Here is a 22470-nt window from a genome sequence, read left to right on the forward strand (position 1 = left end):
AATAGGATGACTGTGTAAATTATCTTAATAAGGGCATTGAGATTACAACAGTTATTGCTTTATTTTGTAGTATTTTATGCTCAATCAATACAGTATTACTTACTTAGATGTCTTAATTCTGCTGTCTTTCTGTGTTCATATTGCCAATGTAAGTTCGGTGTATGCAATGGCCTTGAATTTTTTCTTGCAGGACAATTTTAAAACTAGTCTCTACAGAAAGTAAATTTGATTAATGAAAATGTTTAACTTAATCAGGTTTTATATCTAGCAGTATAATTTGTACTAGTAAAATCGCAGCAATTATAGTGACATAAATATTTAACAATGAACCCTGCTGAGAACATTAGTCATATGTTAGAAAGCATTTTGAACAATACTTTCTTTTCACATCATGAAGAGAGTTTCTGGTGGAAGTCCAAATCCCCATTGATTTCACTGCATTCATTTATTGTTTCATTAAACTTTTTAGTATAGTCCCTTTCAAGCGTGTGGCTGCTTCTCCAAGCAAAATCTTACCATTAAGAATTGTACAAAAGTTTTATAGCAGAGGACAATATCCCAAGAACCAAGAAAATATTGTCCTTTAATTTGTAGAATCAGAAAATTTGGTTGGCAGGAATATCTGGTATTTATCTGGTCTGACCTCCTACTTGAATCAAGGCTACTGCCAGTCTTAGATCAGATCAGGTGTGGTTTTGTCTAACTGAGTTGCAAGTCCCAGGGATGGAGATTATTCACCCTCTTGTCTTGGAATAACCTATTTCAGTGGTTCATGTCTCTCCCAGTGTATCAAGATTTCTAATACCTGGTCTGAATGTGCAAAAAAACCAAAATTGCAGTCACTTGTTCTAAGGACTGTGTTAAAGTTCACCAGTCTCCATGAAATCTAGAATTTGTATTGATTAAATTAATGTTTCTAAATGCTGTAGGAGGAAACTGTTAACCATCATTGAGTGTAGTTTAAATTATTGTCCCATAAGTTGCAACACTACAAAAAAAAGTGACAATGCCATGCACACACAGAGAAAAAAATATAAAATATTTCTTAAAAACATGTATTAAATAAATAAAATTATAGGGCTAATGAGTACTGGGAGGAGACTTGACATTTTAAAAGAGGTAATTCACAGAGCATTTGTTTTTGAAATATATTTGCATTGTGTGATTTTGAAGCTGAGTATGTATTTCCATTTTTACCTATTACATTTTGTAAAGAATTTTTTCATTCAGGATGCCTTTGTTTAGTTTAACAAGATCTTTTTACAGGGAATATCAGTTGTTTCAAGCACTCTCTATCTGGAACTTTATATTTAGTGGTACTTATGAAGTTTTCAATCGCCCATTCTTTCTTTCTCCTCTCCTTTTCCTCTTCCATTTCCCTTTCTCTTTTTCTTTTCCTATTCCTTGACTTCCATTTCTCTTTCCTTTATTATCAACAAGTACCTTTTATAGAAGTTGACTTCATTTTTAAAGATTTGGTATTAAGCAGATGGCTTGATCATCATAAAGGTAGTCAAAGAAATATATAAATAAAAACTTGGAGAAAGAGATATTAAAGAGTGTGTGTTTGAAATATAAATTCCATTGTAGTGTTGATGGGAAACAGAATCTGTCAAAGCTAGATCCTGGTTGCACATGATTGCTGATAGGATGCTAATCAGTAATCAGTACAAGTGGCAGCATTTTTTCATTAAATATTTGATTTTATTGTCCAGTTAGTATAACAGAAAAATTTGAAGAGGATATCAAGATGATATGGTCTATTTTATCATTTGAAGTACAAATATTTTTTGTAAATCTATAACCTAAAAATAATCCATGCATTACATTCTTTTTAATTTTTAATACTGCATAGGTGATTTATTTTATATACAATTCCTGCAGGGTATTTCTGTTCTGAATAAAGCTGTGGAAAATTTACTGATATTATGATCTATCTCAATAGATTGCTTTTGTTCCAAGAAAGTTTTCTTTTTTTCCCTATGTGCTCTGCTGTTATTCTGATTAAAATCAAGCTGAAGTAAGAGTGGTTTTTTTAAAATAATTGAACTTCTAAAACAAATGTATTCACTTTTATGCCTGAAGTTTGTTAAATGAAAAACCCCACCTTCTCGATTCATGATGATTCAATATATTATAAATTATGTTGTCAATCCGCAAATGTACTGTTTTCTAGGCACTTTAGTTAACACTCCTGCTTGCTTTATTTTTATTAATTTATAGTACTGTGCATTTTGTAACTATGATTTTCCCATGGATTACTTAATATTTTCTATTTTTTTTTTCGGTAGAAATGGGTCTCAAAGAAAATGCCTGAATAGGAATGTTACTTTTGGTTTAGTTTGTATAGTGATATCTAGAAATCCAGCCCAGTAAAATTAAAAATTAAATACATGGAAGAAAGGAGCTTAACATAGTAATTGTGTTTTAATGTGTTATATATTAATATTAATAAAAATATAAAAGCTATTTGTTGCCAAATGCATTTTTAATGTCAGCTACTGAAAAGTGTTTTGCAAAGAAATTACTCATGTTAGTGAATATTAGGTTATATTAATTATACGTGATCTACTACACTTTGTATCTTTATTCATGGATTTTTATTTGTATTCACAGTTAAATAAATGGATAATACTTTTATTCCAAAATAATGTAATAATTATACATTATAGTGCAAAGAAAAATGGAAATTCTGTGAACAGAAACATTTTATCTTATTAAATGGTGACATTTGTTTCTGGTGTTTTAGGGAATTACTTAAAGTTAGATATTGTTGCAAATTTATTCCAATGATTTCACTGACAGTATGAGATTTGCTAGCATTATCTTTATTTCATAGAATGTGCAACTTGAAATATTTTCATTATTAAAGTTCATTTATTTGTGTTAGCTGAATTCTGACAGTTATAGCCAGATGCTTGAATGAGTATTTATGAAATTAATTGTTATTTGTGCAAGGCAGAGAGATGGAAGTAAGACAGCCTGGCAGTTTCTGCATATGAATTAACATTTTGTCTATTGTGTAGCAAAATCCTTTTTTTTTTTAACTCTGTATTTCTCTCCTGTGGCAATTTCTAACTTCATTCTGTCAATATTTCCGTGTGCTAACTGTGAGTCTCAGCTAGAAAAAAGAGGTTATATACTCTTCCTCCTACTGTGCAAACTTATAGAATAAACAAAACAGTTGTTGCTCATCCCAGGAAGACAGATTTTGGGCAGAGTTCCTCATATTCTGTAACATCCAGAAGAGTTTCAGACATTTGTACAGAACCTTATTACTTTATCACCTTAAGTTTCTCTCTGCTGTCTTCCCATGACTTTTTCTCCTGCCCTTAAAAGAACATGAATCATCATCACAAAGAGAAACCTGTTTAAGCTTCATAAAAATGCTATTCATTTTTTTTTCTTCTGAAAGAGATTCAGGTATTTCCAAGGGACTCAGTTTTTCCTTGAGAGTAGTAAAATAATGAGTCATAGGTGCAGCAAAGTGCTGTTAAATCAAAACACTCCATTTATTAACATGCACAGTAGTCATGCTGCATACATCCTCTGCAGTAATATGGATTCAGATTAAAGGGAGAGAAGTAAGGGAAAAAAACCAAACCATCCTCTAATTTGTAATGCTTCTTTGACAGAAATTTCACTCTGCCACCACAATCTCACATATATAGGAGTGAAGATGTTGTTTCATCAACAATGTCTCAGCTACTTTGTTTCAAAATAAATTTACATCCTTCTTCAGTTAGATTTGACATCCTCAAGGGATTGAATTTGGAACAGGAATAACATTGCTCTATGCAGCAGATACCTCTCCATTGAGAGCCATGTAACAATGTGGTATTTCTGTTAATTAACCTCATATGAGATCTACGTTGGGATTAATGTAGAGGAACTGTACTGCTAGTTCCCCTAACCTTCTTTTCCTTGGTGAAGGTTTATGTAATATATCACAATTCTTAGAAGGTTTCTGAGGCAGATTACTTCAGTGAAAAGACAATTTAATATGCCAGAGATTTTTTCTCTCATTCTGCTGTAATAAAGTAACATAAACAACCTACGCTGGACCAGAGAAGCAGCTGGGGAATATTGTTTTGGTTTTACTGACTTGAATTTATGGTACAATTTATTTCACAACAAATCTTGTGTTCGATGTTGCTTTCCTATGGTTCATTTTGTCAGCAATCAAAATTCTAAGACAATAAAAGTAACTTTTCTAGATAAAATGCTTGCATGCTGTATTTTAGATAGCATGAGGTCCTGCATTTTTTTCTATCAAACATATTTCTGTAGGGTTTTTTCTGTACTGTGTTAATTTTTTCAATTTATTAGATTTGCTTGCAAATTACAGGAATCTGTACAATAAAAAGGGCTTTATACTTATTGTTGCTTAAACTTTAGGATTAACCTATTATCACATAATAGGTTAAACTTAATTTTTTATTCAGTAAATTTTATTCTTTTCTGTTGCTGTGTTTCTTTTTAACTTCTAGTTGACAAAATTAAAAAAACCCAACCAAACTAGCAACAATATTAGTGGCATATATCTTCAAGAAATATTAATAATTTTGTATTGAAGCCTTAAAATAGCATACTAAACCAAAACGATTATACCTGGTAACTTCTTGTGTCACATTGTCCTACAAGCCTACCTTGAGAATTAAAGCCTAACTTATAAATGGATAACACTAAGCTCTGAGCTGTTGTGAATCATGTTAATTTATTAATTAACTAACTTGAATTAGATAATTTATTTAATTTGGAGAGTTCACAAGAGACTGTACTGCTTTTCTGTCTTTGGAGTATTCCTTCCAAATCTGCTTCTCAATCTAACCAGTCACTATGTGAATTATCACAGCAAAATCAATTCACAAAACTGAATTATCCAGCTAAAGCTCACAGATACTGTGATTAGAAAGACAAAATCTATTGATATAACAGCTAGAAGAAACTGGAAAATCTCAAATGATACACTGAAAGAAGGGGATTTCGCTTTCAGTATATCTGGAACTTGATATCCATCAATAAATATGCCAATGGCATAATGTAAACATATGGTATGCAGTGGACTGGCTCTTTTCACATTTATGCACTGAATGTGAAAGAAATGAAAATATTCATTGTGCCCAGGACTATTTCCCTGTGAGAAAAATTTATTTGTATATGGAAAGAGGAATAAGCTGATTTTATACTTAAATAACAGAAACACATATTGTAAAAAATAACCACTATTTTGTGAAGTATTTTCTTTCAATCTCAACTCCTAGCAAGTAGTGAAATTTTCATTTCTCTTACATTACTTTTCAGTCCCGCACTTTTGTTACACTCTGTGAGACAATTATTTTGTAATCTTAATTACTCCAAGTATTCTTTTACAACTGGAGTATCTGTTCTCATCCAGAATGGTTCTTTGTTTTCAGAAGGCAGTAGTTATTATTTTTCCTACATATATAATATATTCACCTCACACCATCACTGATACAAATTTGGTCCAGTTTTTGAGGACATATTACACTAATAGGTATGTCTGGGTTAATTCCACAAATGCAATTGCAGAAGTCATTGTATATAGATACATAGTGCTGTGCAGGGGATTCTAAAGTATTCGCTGATTCTTTAAATATTGCATATATATGTAATTTTATTCATTTCTATAGGTCCCAGGGGTGTTTATAAAATCAGATATTTAGGTTGCATGTAGTGAACACATTTGCATTTTTTTAAATGTAGACTCCTAGTCGTGCTTTTATGTTGTTTAAATTTTAAAAACATTTACAGTAGCACTAATATTTGGTGTGCCCTAAGGTTTCTTTTCAGTGAAATTATTCATCCTTGGAAAGTAATCATGGCTGAAAGGCAAGTCAAATACTGCTACTGCTTAGTTAAATTTTAAATTTCATCTTAACAGAACTCAGTAATATATCTCATAATTCTATTCTTATTCTCATGATGATACATTATTTTTTCATTACATGATTAGAGTTCAGTATTTTTAAATCTCACAAAATGATAAAGCTAAAACATGCTGGAAGACATACATTTCTACTGCTCTATTTACAAGAAAACACTTATGTTTCAATGGCAAATTCATGCAAAAATGACCAAATAGAGTGTGAAATGTGGAAGTTACTGTTTTCCCAAATTCATTAAATCCCTTTAGCTTCACATTTAATGGGAACTCTGTTGGACTGCTGTAGAAACTAAAGAAATAGAAATTCTAATAAATCTGCACTGAAAAGAATAACAAAGAGTACGGACAGAAATAATTAAGGTTTCATTTGATATATAACCTGAAGGCCTAAAGCAACTAAAGAAATGCTTCTTTATAATGAAAAAAATTAGGCTCCCTAGGGATTGTGAAAGATACTACTGGCTCTTTTTTAAGATATTACATTTCTACAACCACTTGCCAAGTTCAGGGGAAGAATGACCTCCCTGCTCCTGCTGGCCACTCTATTCCTGACACAGGCCAGGATGCCCTTGGCCTTCTTGGCCACCAGGGCACACTAGGAGTTCATCCCACTGCTGTTGTTCCCGCTGCTGCTCAGGGAGTGGAGTCCTTCCCCTTCTCCAGCACAGGTCCTTCCCATGGGAGACAGTTCTATGAACTACACCAAACTGACTCCATCCCATGGACAGCAGTTTTCCAGTAACTTCTCCAGCGTGGGTCACTCTTCCCCAGGATCAATTCTTCAAGTACAGGCTGCTGCTTCACCCACAGGGTCACAAATCCTACCAGGAAACCTGCTTCAGCATTTGCTCCTGGAGTGGGTTTGCAGGTCCCTGCCAGGAGCCTGTTCCAGCATAAGCTTCCCATGGGGTCAAAGCCCTCTATCATCATTGAATTGCTCTGGTGTGTGCCTCTTCCATGGGCTGCAGGTGGAACTCTGCATCCCCATGGTCTCCCATGGGCTGTAGGGGCACAGCTGCATCTCCATGGGCTGCATCATGGGGATGCAGGGTAATCTCAGCTCTGGAGCAACTCCTGCCTCTCCTTCTGCACTGAACTGGGTGTCTGCAGGGCTGTTGCTCCCACATCCTCAACCTGCTCTTCTCTGGCCACAAATACATCTGCACAATAACTTTTTCCTTCTTAAATATGTTATTACAGAAGGCTACCATCACTGGTGGGCTCAGAGCTGGCCAGCAGTGGGTCCAACCTGGAGGCAGCTGGGATTAGCTCTGTCAGACATGGGAGAAGCTTCTGGCGCCTTCTGCTGAAAGCCACCCCTGTAGCAGCCTCGCTACAAAGACCTATGTGTGCAAACCCAATATGCTGTGCTCACAATCTGAATATAAGATATTGCTCCCCATCAAAGTTCTTAATTGTTGCCCAACACTGACTTCACAGTTCCTGCAGAAGCATAACTTCCTCAGTCACAGCAATGATTTTACGCAGATGAAAAAAGGGACTATTAGCACTCAACAAAAAGCTAATGTACTGTGATAAAACCAATGTACTGTCAGAATACGAGACTTGTTATTTACAAGTGAAGAAGGAAAATTACGAATTTGTCTTACTTTTCTGTTTATAAATTTATTACTTCATCAAATTTTATTCCTTTTTTTTTTTTTTACCTTTAGCTATGGTTGTTCTGAGCAATTTGGAACCAAATACAACCTATGAAATCAAAGTAGCTGCCGTAAATGGAAAAGGGCAAGGAGAGTACAGCAAAATTGAGATCTTTCAGACCTTACCTGTCCGTGAGTAATACTTGTGCTGTTAAATGAAAGTAATTACTATTATAATTATTTTTATTATTATTATTATTATTATATCTCTAGATTTGTTAAATTATGATCCACTGTAGATAATGTTTCAGGTTTACAATCCACTCCCCAGTGTATTATATCAGTTTTTACATTGTTTCTCAGGAATCATGTTTTGTTGTTCCACCCTTTAAAGAAGTTTGAGTGTACTTAAATTGGAGAATTTATCCCATTATCTTCCATTTTTGAGATTCAGAAAAGCCTTTATGATACAATGGAGCGCAAACCATGAGAGATACTAGAATAAGGAATTTTTGTCATTATTAACACTCAGGGTATTTTCCACATCTAAGTGAATTGGCCATTTCTGGAAACATTTCTTCACCAAACTATGATGCTATTATCAAGCAATAGATAAGCCTGCAATTATCAAGCCTCAAATAGAAATATTAAACTCTGTAAGAAATGATGAGAATAAATTGTTTTAACTATGGCTACATAAAAATCAGAAATTCTATTAAACCAATTTTCTATTTGTACAAACTATAGACCAAAGGTTCAGATTAAAATATTAAGGGCAAATGAATAATATTTTTCTCAAATTATCATTCAATAGAAACAACGGTAAATAAATTAAATACATAGAGGGAAGAAAAGCAAAGGAACTACCAGATGGCAGTGTACAGTAATCAAACAGATATGCTGAAATACATCAGCAGCTACTGCTAGACCAGTCTGTCATAAATCTGTTGCAACTGAACAGTTTCCTGAATAAGGCATTACTCAGTGTAGCTAATACTGGCTCAAAGGGACTGAACAATAAAAGTAATGTAACTACAAAGAACACAAAATATTTCTGTGATATTATATTCTATTATATTACATTACCTTACATTGCATGATATCATATGATATGATATGATATATTATTTATTATGTATATTGCATTATACATTTCTTCTGTCCCAAAACAGTAGCTCAGCAGCTTTCAAATTTCTTTTTCATTGAAGTATATACATATTCTAAATATATTCTAGGACAGATAAAATAATTTCCTATTACTCTTGTCACTATACTTGTTGAAAGAGTGACAAAAACTGAAAGACATTATACATATATATACATGTTATCTGATAGAAATCTAGATAAGTTTTATGTTTCATTGAAGTATATACATATTCTAAATATATTCCAGGACAGATAAAATCATTTCCTATTACTCTTATCACTATACTTGATGGAAGACAAAAAACTGAAAGACATTATACATGTTACCTGATAGAAATCTAGATAAGTTTTATCTTGTGATCTAAGTAAGTTTATCCTTACTTTAATAAGTACTAAACACAATACAATAATTTCTGAAGGAGCAGTATCTCTCTGGGTAAATGCATGTTTACAGATATTCTGAAGATGAGACACTTCAGTATATGTTCATTTAGGATCTCTTTCTAAAAAATGTAATAGGCATTGCATATAGAAAAGATAATCTGTTAATGTTTGACTAGGAAAGGGTCTGAAAGTGGCTGTTAATCTTTGATTGTATTTTTAAGACTATCTTTATCTTCTTATTATAACTAAGACATTTGGTTTTAGATTTGAAAATATTACTCATTACATTTACTCTTGATATTGACTTCTCTAAGAACTTGTTATTCTTAGATAACTTTTATTCTAATTTCACTTGCTACATTTATTGGAAAGTAAATTTACTTTAAATTTAAAAATTGTATTTCAACTTAGAAATCTCATATAAGATTAAAGGTTATGCTTAAGTTATAGATGCTTACTTGTAAGAGATCATCTTGTAAACTTCAATGTGAGCAAACTAAGACATTTGGTTTTAGATTTGAAAATATTACTCATTACATTTACTTGTTATTGACTTCTCTAAGAAGTTGTTATTCTTAGATAACTTTTACTCTAATTTCACTTGGTACATTTATTGGAGAGTAAATTACTTTAAATTTAAAAAATGTATTGCAATTAGCAGTAGGATTAAAGGTTGTGCTTAAGTTATGGATGCTTACTTGTAAGACAGTGTCTTTTAAACTTCAGTGTGAGCAGCAGGTTATCAGCCTTGCTGAATTGATGACTAAATGATTTTGGAAGGAAATTCCATTTAAAAGTGTTGGAAGTCAGAAGGCCTCAAATATTTCTTTCATACTTCACATAATTTTATTTCCTTGTATGAGTGATGACTAAATGATTTTGGAAGGAAATTCCATTTAAAAGTGTTGGAAGTCAGAAGACCTCAAAGAAATTAATATTTCTTTCATACTTCACATAATTTTTATTTCCTTGTATGGAGAATCTTCATTAGAATATATTTAAAGCACAGTATTTAACATTCTTATAAAGGCTGTTTTATAGTGCCTGGAATGGTCATATTGATTTTAAGATTTTGATTAATATGGAGAATCTTCATTAGAATATATTTAAAGCACAGTATTTAACATTCTTACAAAGGCTCTTTTGTAGTTGTCTGGAATGGTCATATTGATTTTAGGTTTTTGATTAATATTATTATTATAGACAAGTTCCTAGCTCTAATTTAAGACTTATCTCACTGCTGATTTATTATTATTATTGTGTACTGTTTGTTTCCTTATTTAGGGGAGCCAAGCCCCCCTTCAATTCATGGACAACCAGAGAGTGGCAAGAGTTTTAAACTTAGCATAACTAAACAAGATGATGGAGGTGCCCCCATACTGGAATATATTGTCAAATACAGAAGTGTAAGTATTTCAGTTAATTAAAAAAAGTGAAATTATGCTTGTTAATACCTGCTTTTAATGCAGAGAAAATTGTTGATATTATTTTAAACTTACCCAAGTGGTTTGCATTCCAGAAAATAATTAAGAAAAAAATATAGTATGTTTTCCTTTGGAACTAAGTTGCAGCTGCCAGCAGATAAAATAAAAATTGAAAAAAACCCAAAAAGCACTCAGCTATTCCTAAAGGTATACTGAAAATTCATGCTGTCAAGAAAACTGTTCTTCTTCAGTTGTATAGTATAAGTGGGGCATCTGTGTTCAGCTTTTATAAACGGTAAATTAGCAAACATTAAAATGACACACTTAAAGGTTGTTTGAACAACAAATTTTTTATCTATTATAAATGCATTTGTATTGATAGAAAGCTATATTAGAGTGCTCCATATTAATTATAAATGACATTAATTAGCTGATCACATTTCATATCTTTTATCTGCCTGAATTCCAAGTCTCATCTTACAAACGCCGTTGGCACATTGTTGGGAACTTCATGAGTTTCAGGGCACATATCTGTTCTTAAACAGCCATTGGGCAGAGCTTTTTTGCATTCTGCCTTCTAGAAAGTTCTGGTTTGGTGTTCTCTCATCAAATCTGGCAAGTTTAGAGAACAGGCTTTTCTGCAGTATATAATATATTTTTAAAAAATCTGTGGATTTTTTATTTTTATTAATAATGGAGATAAATACATTTCCTGATGTACTGTGTTTAGAAATGATTGGATTGAAGAAGTAGCTGCAGAGCTGGCAAAAGTGATTTGTTTCATTCCAGTGTAAATTTTTTAAAAATTTCCTTGTATAGTACCTTTCTTGAGTAGACCCATTTTACCAGAGTGTTACAGCATAATTTCATGTCCATGAAAAGTCTAGAAAATTGGGAATGTAATATTAGCTATGTAGGCATGTTAAATGGAAGGTAGTGAGGACTGTATTTGTTCATAGAAAGAAGCAATTTTTGAGAAAGTGACTATAGAACCTGTTGTAATGTTACCAAAAGGAAAAACAGTTCCTTAACTTGTAATAGGTTTTTGTCACATTATGTCATCATGCATTATAGATAATGCAACTTTTTTGTTATAGTCTAGGGATTATCTGAATGCTAAACCTGGTGTGTAAAATTGTTCTCCTATGCTAAATATAACCAAAGAAGATTAGTATCTCCAAATTAATTGAGAAATATTTGGTAGCACTCTGAAGAGTATTCTGGGGGAATGACCAGAAGTTATTCTGCTATCACCGATCCCTAACTATAAATTGACCTTAAATTACTTCCCATCCAGTAAATACAGTTGACATAAAAGAAAAGTAATAGCAAAGACAAGGGTAGTAAAATATGCAATACAAGATAAAAATGGAGTTTTGCAGGATTGAACTTCCGAGTTAGATTACAATGCCTTTAAGTATTTACCACTGAGTACAAAGTAAACATTTTGGATATAATACACTCATGCAGCATATGGAATTTTTTCTGTTTTTTTAATTAAAATAAGATAAATTCTTTTGGTTCTATCCCATAAAATTCTTGGATATCTAATTTTGATCTTGTGTTTTGACTAAGGTACAATATTATAGTATAAAAGATTACTTTTCCTGAGTTGTGTTGGAAAGCAAATGCGCAGTTTAAGCAGTAACTGGAAACTTAAAAGGTTACTGAAGAAGACAACTTTTCCTTGGCCCTCAAATCCTTAACTCCTTGAACTTCCAATTGAAAAAGCAATTTGACTAAATTAAAGGCCTTTCTACAACAAAAGAAGCAGAATAAATTTTTTGTGTTTTAATCAGCAAGAATGAATGCTCTTTAAAGTTCATAATTATCTGTTGACTGCTTCTCTTCCATCTTCCCCATTGGTCGTTTTTAATTAGCTTTCCTATAACTCTTGCCAGACTCATTATTAGCACCTGGACCAATGTATTTGCTTGCATGTTTGAAGAGCATATTTGATAACAACCCATACATCAATGGCTTTTCATTCAATAAGTTAATTCACCCATGTGTAAGTTTTATGAAGATTATTTTTTTTTTTTTAACTGGAGGAAGGACAGCCTTTATTAAAGCAATGTTGCAGCCTGGTTGAGGGCAATCAACAAGTTATTTTTCTGGAAATCATGTATTTCATTCTGTTGAATATTCCTTTCCTAGCATCAGTTTCTTCATATTATGGGCAGTAATTACTAACTACAATCAGACTACAGCAGCTTGACATTTCCTTCTCTATTCCAGAGTATTAGGTACTGTGCAATTTTTATGATTAGCAGCCTCAATTTTTTTCATGCTGTTGCACTAAGAAAGTTGAGACAGCCTGACAAAGCTTCACTGATGGAGTCTGAGCCTGATGGCACACATTGACTTTAAAGTTACCTTAGGAATGAATAGGCAGGGAAACAAGGGAAAATTGTTCCCTGGTAACCAGCTGGAAAGAGCAAAGATGGAAATTCTCTAGAGAACCATCCTGTCTTGTGCCCTTTAATATTTTTTCATGAGGGCCAACTCAAACCTCCCTTTGGTTCTTCTGCTTATGGTGCTTCCAAAGTTGGTTGGGATACACATGGTGACGTGCTGGTCTTTCACATCAGATGCGAAGCTTTATCCCTGTCAGTTTTGGAAATGTGTGCTCAGTTGGTAAGTGGCTGTAATCTGATGGGGCATTTACCAAGTAACGGAGTATTAAATTGAAATTAAGAGGGGAGTGTTGACAAGACGAGGAGGGCCAGTAGGAAGGAGCAGTGGGAATACAGGGAAGAGGCTGTCACAGCAGCTCAGGACAGGCAGGTGACCAGGACAGACAAACAAGAGAAAGGCAGGCTACAAAGCAGCCTTTGGAAAGTGTTGACACTGATTAAGCTTACTTCATAATGCTTAAAAAGAATGTTCTGAATAGGTGTCTTAACATTTCTATATTGCCAAGTCGCAGAATGGCAACAGTAAGCTGCATTAAAAAAAAAAAAAATTTTTGCGGGGGGCGAAAAAGGAAAAAAAAAAAAAAAAAAAAAAAAAAAAAAAAAAAAAAAAGTGTGGTGAGGGGATGAGGGTTGTTTTGTTCTTTTGGGTTTTTTTTCCCTGGCAGGGAAAATTTTAGTGAACATTTGGAATTAGAACAGAATAATAAAAATAACTCTCTTTTATGATTACAAACCTTTTGATGGAAGCAAGAAAAATTTATTAAAGTGGCTAGTTTTTACAGGCCTAAAATTTTTTCACCTTTTTTGACCTGTGACAGGGTTATTATTAATGCTCTGAATTTTGGCAGATAAGAGTTTGATAGCTTATGTGCTTTGCTCTGAAGCACATTCTCTCCTTTTTGACTGTGTTGTTTGATGTGGGACATGTTAATTTTCTTCATTTATGGTGGGTTCTACAACAAACTTTTAGATATAAAATATTTTAAAAGAGATAATTTCTCATTTTCTCCCGCTCTGAGATACCTACCAAGAAACAGGTAAATGACTGGCATCTCTGGGTTCCAGTCTACCTGCTGGATCCTCTGACTTTCTGTGTATTTTAACACCATATACATTACCAGCTGTTTTGTGCTTGGTTTAGTGTTTGCCTTAGAATTTTATTACCCATATTACCAAATCTAGAAATCCCCATCCTGATGTAATTAATTCTTGTGAAGTCACTGCTTTAAATGATCAGATTTTCTTCTGTGAGGATTTCTTTATATTTTTTCCTGCCAGCTTTCAAGACAGTATGGTGTCTCCTGTCCCTTTTTTCATCACAGGGACCACCATAATAAATCTGTTTGAGCTGAGCTGTCAGCTCAACAATTTAGAGATGATGGAGAATAAAGGAAGAGTTGAAGGGCGTTATTCACTTATTCTCACTTTTTATGAGATCCCAGAGAATGTGATTCTGGATACAATGTAAAATGACCATTAAAGAGAGAGATGGCATTTTCCAGACTAGTAAACTGCTGCCCAAACAATGAATTGGCTTCACTTCCACTGTTGTCAGGTGTGCCCTCAGTTTTCAGAAGCAGTCAAGCCATGGTAGACTGAAATTTTACACTGCATTGTTTAGTTCTTAGGGTTTTTTTTTTGTTTCAGGGGAAGTGTGTTTATTTTTGTTTTTGTTAGGGTATTTAGGTGGTTAGGTTATGGCTGTCTTAAAATAGACTCTTCTTAACTAAATTTGGCTGATAATTATACTACGAAAACAAAATGGACCCAAAGTTATATAAAGCCAATATATACACATTCAAGAAATAATGATGTGAGGATTTTGTAGTTAATTTTGTTTTATGTTAGAATAAGGCTGAAGAGTAATGGAAGTGGGCAGTGAAATCCTCAGAACTGCCAGTCATTAGCTACGTTGTCAGCAACCTTTTGTAAAGGAGTATTTCTGCATAACATGAAACAAAATAAGATGTAAATAAAGGAACAGTTTAATCTCTGAGGTTGCAGATCCCATCACAGTTTCTGTAAATGTGGATTTGTTGCTTGATATTGATAACTATTGAAGACATTTATATTAATTCACCCCCCAAACTAGACTACTGTTTGTAATTTAGAAGTTTCATTCCTTTTGTTGTAGAACACTGTGCATATGTAGAGCTTTCTATACGTTTTAAGTATTAATAACAGAGCAACCTAATAAGGTACAAAGTGATCTCTTATGGTTCTCTCTTCTGCTCCTTAAGCTGCTATTTAAAGGGTCATATATTAAAAAGGGAGATTTGTGGGAAGATTTACCTGGCAGACCCATGATTTGTGTTCTCATCCCTCTTTTCCCATTTCTGCACTTGTAGTAGATCAAACATGGACACATTACTGAGCTCTGCTTGGGGGAGGGCAAAGTACTTGAAAATGCAATACAGCTGAAATAACAGCTATAATGAAGGACACAAGTTATTTTCCTTTTTTTGTTTGGTTTTTTGGGTTTGTTTGGTTTGGTCTGTTTGTGTTTTTTTGTTTGTTTGTTTGTTTTTTGTTGTTTGTTTGTTTTTGTTTTGTTTTGGTTTTGTTTTGTTTTGTTTTGTGGCTGTTGTTGTTGGGGTTTTTTTCCTTCTTTAGGAAGCCATAAGCAGACAGTACTCTGGAAGATTTCATCTCTTTGTCTTTGTAACACACCTTCCTCTCTAGACACTTTATTCCTGTTCCTCCTAACTTGTGTTTGTCACTCTTCAAAAAGTTTTCTGTCTTTGCACTCAGGTCTTGGACTTTGTTTCATGTATCTCAATTCACCCATTTGGTTTCAGTTTCAACTAAATTATGGAATCTCTGGCATAGCACAGGCAGGTATCTTGTGACATTTCAGGTCATTCATTATTTTTCACCTGACCAAATTGTGGAACACCTGCCTTTTCACTTGTTCTTCTGTCTGCAGAAGTGCAGCTTTATCTCATTCATCACATAGATTTTTGCACTTTTTTTTCAAAATATAATCATACCTCTGTTTTCAATACTGTCATTTTCTGCAGCAACTGTATTAGCCTGAATCTTTAGTTTCCAACTGAGCATATTTTTTTGTCTTTCTATGTTTCTGAAACCCCTTGGAATTCCCTACTATATTCACATGGCATCTGTGCACAATACTGACATAATGTAGACAGCTTCTGATTCATGTTGATATTCTTTGAAGTCTAGCTGTATTTTCTCTAACTCCTTTCATACCTCACCAATTTCAACAGCTATTAAAGTACAGTGCTACATAACACTGCTATTCCTAATATCACTAAGGAGTATTTTCATATGCCTATTGCAATCAGTATTAGCTCCTTCTATTTCAGCAGTGCTATGAAAAAAATATATTTTATAAAAGGAGTTTAGTACAGTGACAGTGTGCATGGATTCACTCAGGTGATTGCAATAGAAAGTATCCATCAAGATATGGGAAAATATCCTTTACAGGAAATGCTGCTTTCACTGGAAATTCTGTTTGTATGATGAACAAACTGGTTTTACTCCAGTGTATGAAGTTATTTTCATGATTTGTAACTGACCTACCATTCTGACGTTTTTCATTAGTCTATCACTGCACCAAGTAGGAATTTTTACCTGGATGAAAATATTCCTGAAAACAGGTTTTGTTGGATTTTAATCATTCTCAGAACTGTTATGTGACAATACCAATGCTGATGCAGACAAAGCAAGAAAGTTTATGAAAAGGTGAAGTCAGCATGGAAAAATCATCAGCCTCGGAGCTGATAACAAATGAATTATTGCATCAACGCACACAAAGGAATTTCGTGTGTTCTTTATTTTCTGAAGACCTGGGACAAAAAAAAGAAGGTCATAGAGAACATGATTGGTCCCTGAACGCTCTAAATTAGTTGCTATTTTCTCTGAAACCTGTATCAGTGAAGAGCAAGATGCTTCAGCAAAGGGCCTAAATATAGGTTGCTGAGTACTGTGCAGCTAAGTTATACTTGCAGGTGTTATAAGTTTGTTTGGCTTTAAATTTTTCTGTATGGTTTATACCCACTGATGGCCAAGATCTGTCTCAAATATTTAAGCCATGCTATTGTACCTGTGTCTCGTAAGAGTATGGCTGCATGGATTGTCACTGACTGTTACTGGCCGTCCTTTGAACAAGATTACTTTTTTGTTTGACACTATATATTGCTTTATCCTTCCACCCATTAACAATTGCGTAATTTCTATTTGTATATAAAAAAATGTATTATGCACTCAAAATAGCGATTGCAAAGGTAAGAACTCCAGATTTATGAAATGCCAGAATTAAGTTTGCAATCTAAGTCCTCATTTGTACTCTTTGTGTAGATGTCTTAATTACCTGAACTATGAGAAATTACGAGAATCCTTTTTTGTCTAGAACATCATCCTGAAGATTTGCATGTATCTTCTCACAGGTGGACATAGTACTTCATATTTTGTCAATGATGTTTATATTCTTGCATGCAACCTGATTTGCAAAATGTTTCCATATTGCTACAATTAGTATATATTTTGTTAAATAACTAATGTGATATAAGCACTGATGGACTCCTGAAAAATTCAAGAATGGATTCATTGGCAAGTTTGTTTGAATGAATATTGATCAAAATGTAATTGAAATGTCTGTATAAAATAAACTTCTTACATTATTTATTTTTAGCATTTTATTATATGTGATTAGCCTGCTGTTTTATAAAATAAAACCCAGTATTTGAGCAAAGAATAAACTGAAGACAAAAAGTTTAAAAGGATTGACCACAAAATTCTCTAAATCCACATTGTGAAAACATGATAAGGAGTAGTCAAAATTACAAAAAGCCTAAGTAATCAGAACTCCAACATTAGATTAGTGTTCATAACCTCGGTAAAGGCAGCTCCATATCTTTGTGCATCATGTCCATACAGACTTTAGACAAATAATACTAAGAGTTTGGGAGAGTTGAAACAAATATTTTCATCTTTACAGAAAGATAAGGAAGACCAGTGGCTAGAGAAAAAAGTACAGGGTAGTAGAGACCACATCATCTTAGAGCATCTTCAGTGGACCATGGGTTACGAAGTACAAATTACAGCTGCCAACAGACTGGGTTATTCTGAACCAACATTGTATGAATTCAGCATGCCACCAAAGCCCAACATTATTACAGGTAAGTTAATTTCATCATGTTTTCTCTCTACTAATTATTTACAACTTATAGTACACTGTGTATATCTGAGCATAACGTAACTGATGTCTTGAACTGGAAAAATGTGAGACCCCAGATTTTGTTATCAGCAAAAAAATTGACTCGGGACCCTTAAATGGGAACCTGTCTCCCACTTTTCTCTTAGTAATAAAGTAATTTTTAAGTATAGAAGAAACATTGATTCTTCAACCCTGTTGATGGCACTCAAAGGAAATACCATATTTAAGATACACCTGCTTTTCAAGTTGCCTTGTACTGCCTGTTCTCTGGTTAAGCCAGTTATTTTCTAGAATTCTTGATTTAATTCAAATCTCTACATGTGCTATGAGCTACACATGTAGTAAAGGCATTTATTTTAGAGTCTGATGAGGTTAAGACTTCAAATAGTCTTGTTTAGATACTGTGTGAATGATTCTCCCTAACACAGTGATCAAACAGACTTCTATGAGGCTGATTTACTACATTTGAAATCTATTGAAACTTTGTTCATATTTTTAAGTCTGTAAATAGGAAGGTTTGAAATTCCTTTTAAGAAAAACTGGATTTTAGTCAAGAGTGAGTGTATGAGTTTTAATGATTCCCAATATAAGGGATTTTGATGCAACAATGAAAATTTATTTGGTTAACAATAAAGATAAAATAAGGTATTTTCTGGAGTATTATGGGTAATTTTAATTTTTATAAAGACAATGCTATGAGCAAAAGATTTTAAACTTTTAATTGAAATTATGAGCTACATCTTTAATAATTATTTCCAAATTAGATTATTATCATCATTACCAATTGAAAAATCAAGTTCTAAATCCTCTAACATAGTATTTTTGACTGCCATTTTTCAAATTGTTAGTGTATTAGAATCAATGAAGAATTTGCCAAATAAATACAATGGCAAATATATTAAAATGTAAACCATATTAATGCCTGTATTTCAATATGAACACCTGATTAGCATTGATACAGTGCCAATGAGCTGGAATGAGTCATGAAAATTTTGAAATAACTGGATAAATTTTTTCTTGTTTATTGTAAGTTTCCTTCCAATATATTTTTGGGAATTTATCTCAAGATCTCTGCAACATTTTTGAATATTCCATAGAAATTTTTATAATACTGGAAGCATCCTTACCTTTTATTTATTGTAAAGAAAACACATTTGTAATTCATTCATAGACTCAGATCCAGTTCTCGTACAAATATTTGTTTATGCACTTGAATTGAAGTCAAGTTGATTTGCATCTTGATTGAAATTCGGGGTCTCAATAGGTTCTGTGTACTTGCTTTTAAAAGGCAAGGCCTTGTGATTGCCATTATTCGGAAAGAAATTTTCCCGTGATTGAAAAAGAAAAGGGGAAAAAAATGTAGGGAAACTCATTGTTCTGAGGAAATAAAAACATCTGCATATGAATAAATATTTATTTATAAATAAAAATTCTGCATATGGGAAACAAAAATATTACTTCTTTTATGATGTATTCTAACTTTAGCCTTTTATAATTATGTAAATTATTCCATACTATTGCCACAGCTGCTGTAGCAGAGAAACTTAATTCTCCTCAGTAAATGATAACATAGGTGGTCTCTAGATATTCAAGTAAGAAGCAGCTTAGTTAATTTAATTTCAGAAGAAAGATAGAACATTTCTCTCTAAAAAGACTTTTATAGGTACTTAGGGGCTTTTTCCTTTCAGTGCTCTCCCATAACCTCTAAGTAGCTGTAAGAAGTCTGTTACACTATTTAACTTCAAGTCTTCTTTGCATGAATCATTACTGCAATTATGATTGTGGAACTAATTAGTTTCCTTGACAACTGTTTTTTCAAAGCCTGAAAAAGAGTGTGAAATTCCCATCATAAGAACATTCTGTAGGCAATATTTTAAAGTATGTCAAAAGACCTTTAGAATCAGGAACATTAGTCTTCATATTCATGAGTCAGCATGATTATCTTGTTTTGAAATGACATAATATTATAACTACAATATAATATTATATACCTATATACATAATGCTGCAAAAATATGAATGTAATCTATTAAATCATAATAAAGTTTATGTATAAAATTATTAAGTTATAGCAGAAATATTCTCTCTGGTGTCAGTTGGCACTGATGATGCACTATTTGCTTGAGGCTTTGGCATTAACAGCTATGTGTCTACAGATAAATTTTAAAAGGGACATAGACAACAAAAATGAAACTGGGTAAATTTTTGAATGAATTCTTCATTTGTCCTGTGCTGTCTCAGGAGCTACAGTAACCAACATTTTCTTTCATATTATTAATGTAATAATTAGAAAAGTGTCTAAGACTCCTGAAGGTGTTAATCTCTATTTGCCCAAATTTGTGGAATTTAGCTGAACTGAGTGTTTATGTCTCGTCCTAAATTTAAAGATAAATAAATCTGTAGACCCTATGTATGCAATCTCATGAATATTACTTATCCCAACCATCTTGTTGGTTAACTACACATAACATAATACCCTGGTGAAGTGTATGCAAGCTAATGCAATAAATCAGGGAGATTGAAGGAAGACTGAAGGGAGATGGAAGCAAGAGCATGTTGGCTGTCCTTCAGTGGGTGCTTAGGAGGGAAAGATGAGTAGTAACAAGAACTAAAACCTCGCTTCTAAATTCTGCACAAGGGCATGTTTGTGCTTTCAAAAGCCATTGGATATCAGGCAGAAGTAGTAATCCCTGGGACAGGAACTGGAAGCCAAAACTCTACTTATGTGAATATACAACTCCTGTGGGCTCTGAATCCACAGCTTCTGCTGCCTAGGGAAGTGTACAAGTACCAGCTCCTGGCTGCAAGTCAAATCCCATGATAGCACAATATGATGATCTTCCAGTAATAGTCTTAGGTCTGGGAAGGAGCTTGAGGCTGAAAATTGCTCTCTGGCATCAGGGAGGTGCATAAATGAGGCAGACATTCCTTTAAATTTTCATGTGGTTGGCCTCAGCAACCTCCAAATGTAGATCTACCTATTTCATAATGTGTGTTCCTAGGCCTGTAACACAGTATCCATTTACTGAGCCACTCACATTTGTGATTAGTTCCTTACAATTTGTAATCCTTTTAATGAAAGTGTCCTGGTTTTCTAAACAGTTCATCAGTGGAAACTTGCACTGACTTTGAGAAATGCCCAGCCAGCAAACCTTTTTAAAACATTTTGAGTTACATAAGTGTATGTATAAATTTATTCATGTGTGTGTATATGTATATGTACATATATATATATATATGTACATATATATATACACACACATCATTTTCCTTCCTACTTTTCTGAGTTATTTTTGTGGTCACAATTCTATATCTGTATTTCACATTACACTTAGGCATATGAACATGTATTTTAGACTCGTGCTTGGGGAAAGAGTGGCACTCTTAAATGTAGCGTTTTATGTGTTCCAAAATCTCACCAGGGATGTCAGTTAGCAATACTTGCAGGCAGGTACAACTCCAACCTCAGTGTGTTTGCCTCTGAGTGAAGTATTTATCACACTTTTAGTGCTGATTTGTAATGTTTTATAAAATTTGCTTCTGGCTTATCTATACTGTTAAGGTTCTAGTTCTGTGGGATTCTCAAAGGAAGTGTTTGCTTTACCTCTTCATCCATATTAGGAGAGCATGCACTAAACTCTGCAGCCATAAAAGCCCCTGGGAGCAGCTCAAGTCCATTAGCTCCCAGAGCTGACTCTACAGCCCATTGGTTTGGGCCCTTTCACTCTTTCTCTGCAGTGAGAAGACAGAAATCCTGTCTTTGTACCCCACAGCTGGTACAAAAGTGTCCAAATCCACTGTCATCCTGAAACATTACAGTTGCAGCCTAAAAACACATGTAAAGGTTAATACTAAATCTCCAAAGAAAATTGAATGGAAGGTGCTAAAAAAGATCCTTTCTGCAAGTGTTAAATATATTTTCAGTAATTACCAGCAGATTTATGAAAGTGCCATTTTCCAAAGGCTCTTATCCAATCAGTGTTGTTACTTTGAAAGGCCAGTAGATATATTAAAAATGGTTGCAAGTTGCTTTTTATCACACTTTTTTTTCTTCTTCGCTAAAAGTTAATAACTTGGTGCAATAGTGACAAAATGAAAAAAATATTTGGATATAACAAGAACCTCTTAGATCTATTTTTCTTACTTTGTGATACTGGTTGTTTGAGGCTTTTTTATTTGTTTGTTTGGTTGTTTTTTCCCAATACTGAATGAACTGTGAGTGTATTTTTTGTTTCCATGTTTTAATTCCTTGAACATCTCATTTATTTATTTCCATGCATGTGTATCACCACACTTTAAATCACATATTGGGAGGCAAAAGAGGGACAGTAATACATAGTATTTTCTCTCATCACCACCAATGCCAAAGATGAAAACCACCATGTCAAACATGATTTTTATCAGTAGT

General features: G+C 33.4%; 1 protein-coding gene across 2 annotated transcripts in view; it reads left to right on the forward strand.

Moving 5' to 3' along the window:
- The window catches only part of NCAM2 (neural cell adhesion molecule 2), a 264883-nt gene that overhangs the window by 220615 nt on the left and 21798 nt on the right, over nucleotides 1–22470 (forward strand). For both annotated transcript variants that reach the window (XM_039713271.1, XM_039713272.1), the window contains exons 13-15: nucleotides 7582–7701; nucleotides 10324–10445; nucleotides 17844–18024. In XM_039713271.1, coding sequence (XP_039569205.1) covers nucleotides 7582–7701; nucleotides 10324–10445; nucleotides 17844–18024 — 423 coding nt within the window. The remainder of the gene's footprint in view (nucleotides 1–7581; nucleotides 7702–10323; nucleotides 10446–17843; nucleotides 18025–22470) is intronic.

This window comes from Passer montanus, unplaced genomic scaffold (genome assembly GCF_014805655.1).
Source record: "Passer montanus isolate IOZ18808 unplaced genomic scaffold, ASM1480565v1 scaffold28, whole genome shotgun sequence".
NCBI lineage: Eukaryota > Metazoa > Chordata > Aves > Passeriformes > Passeridae > Passer > Passer montanus.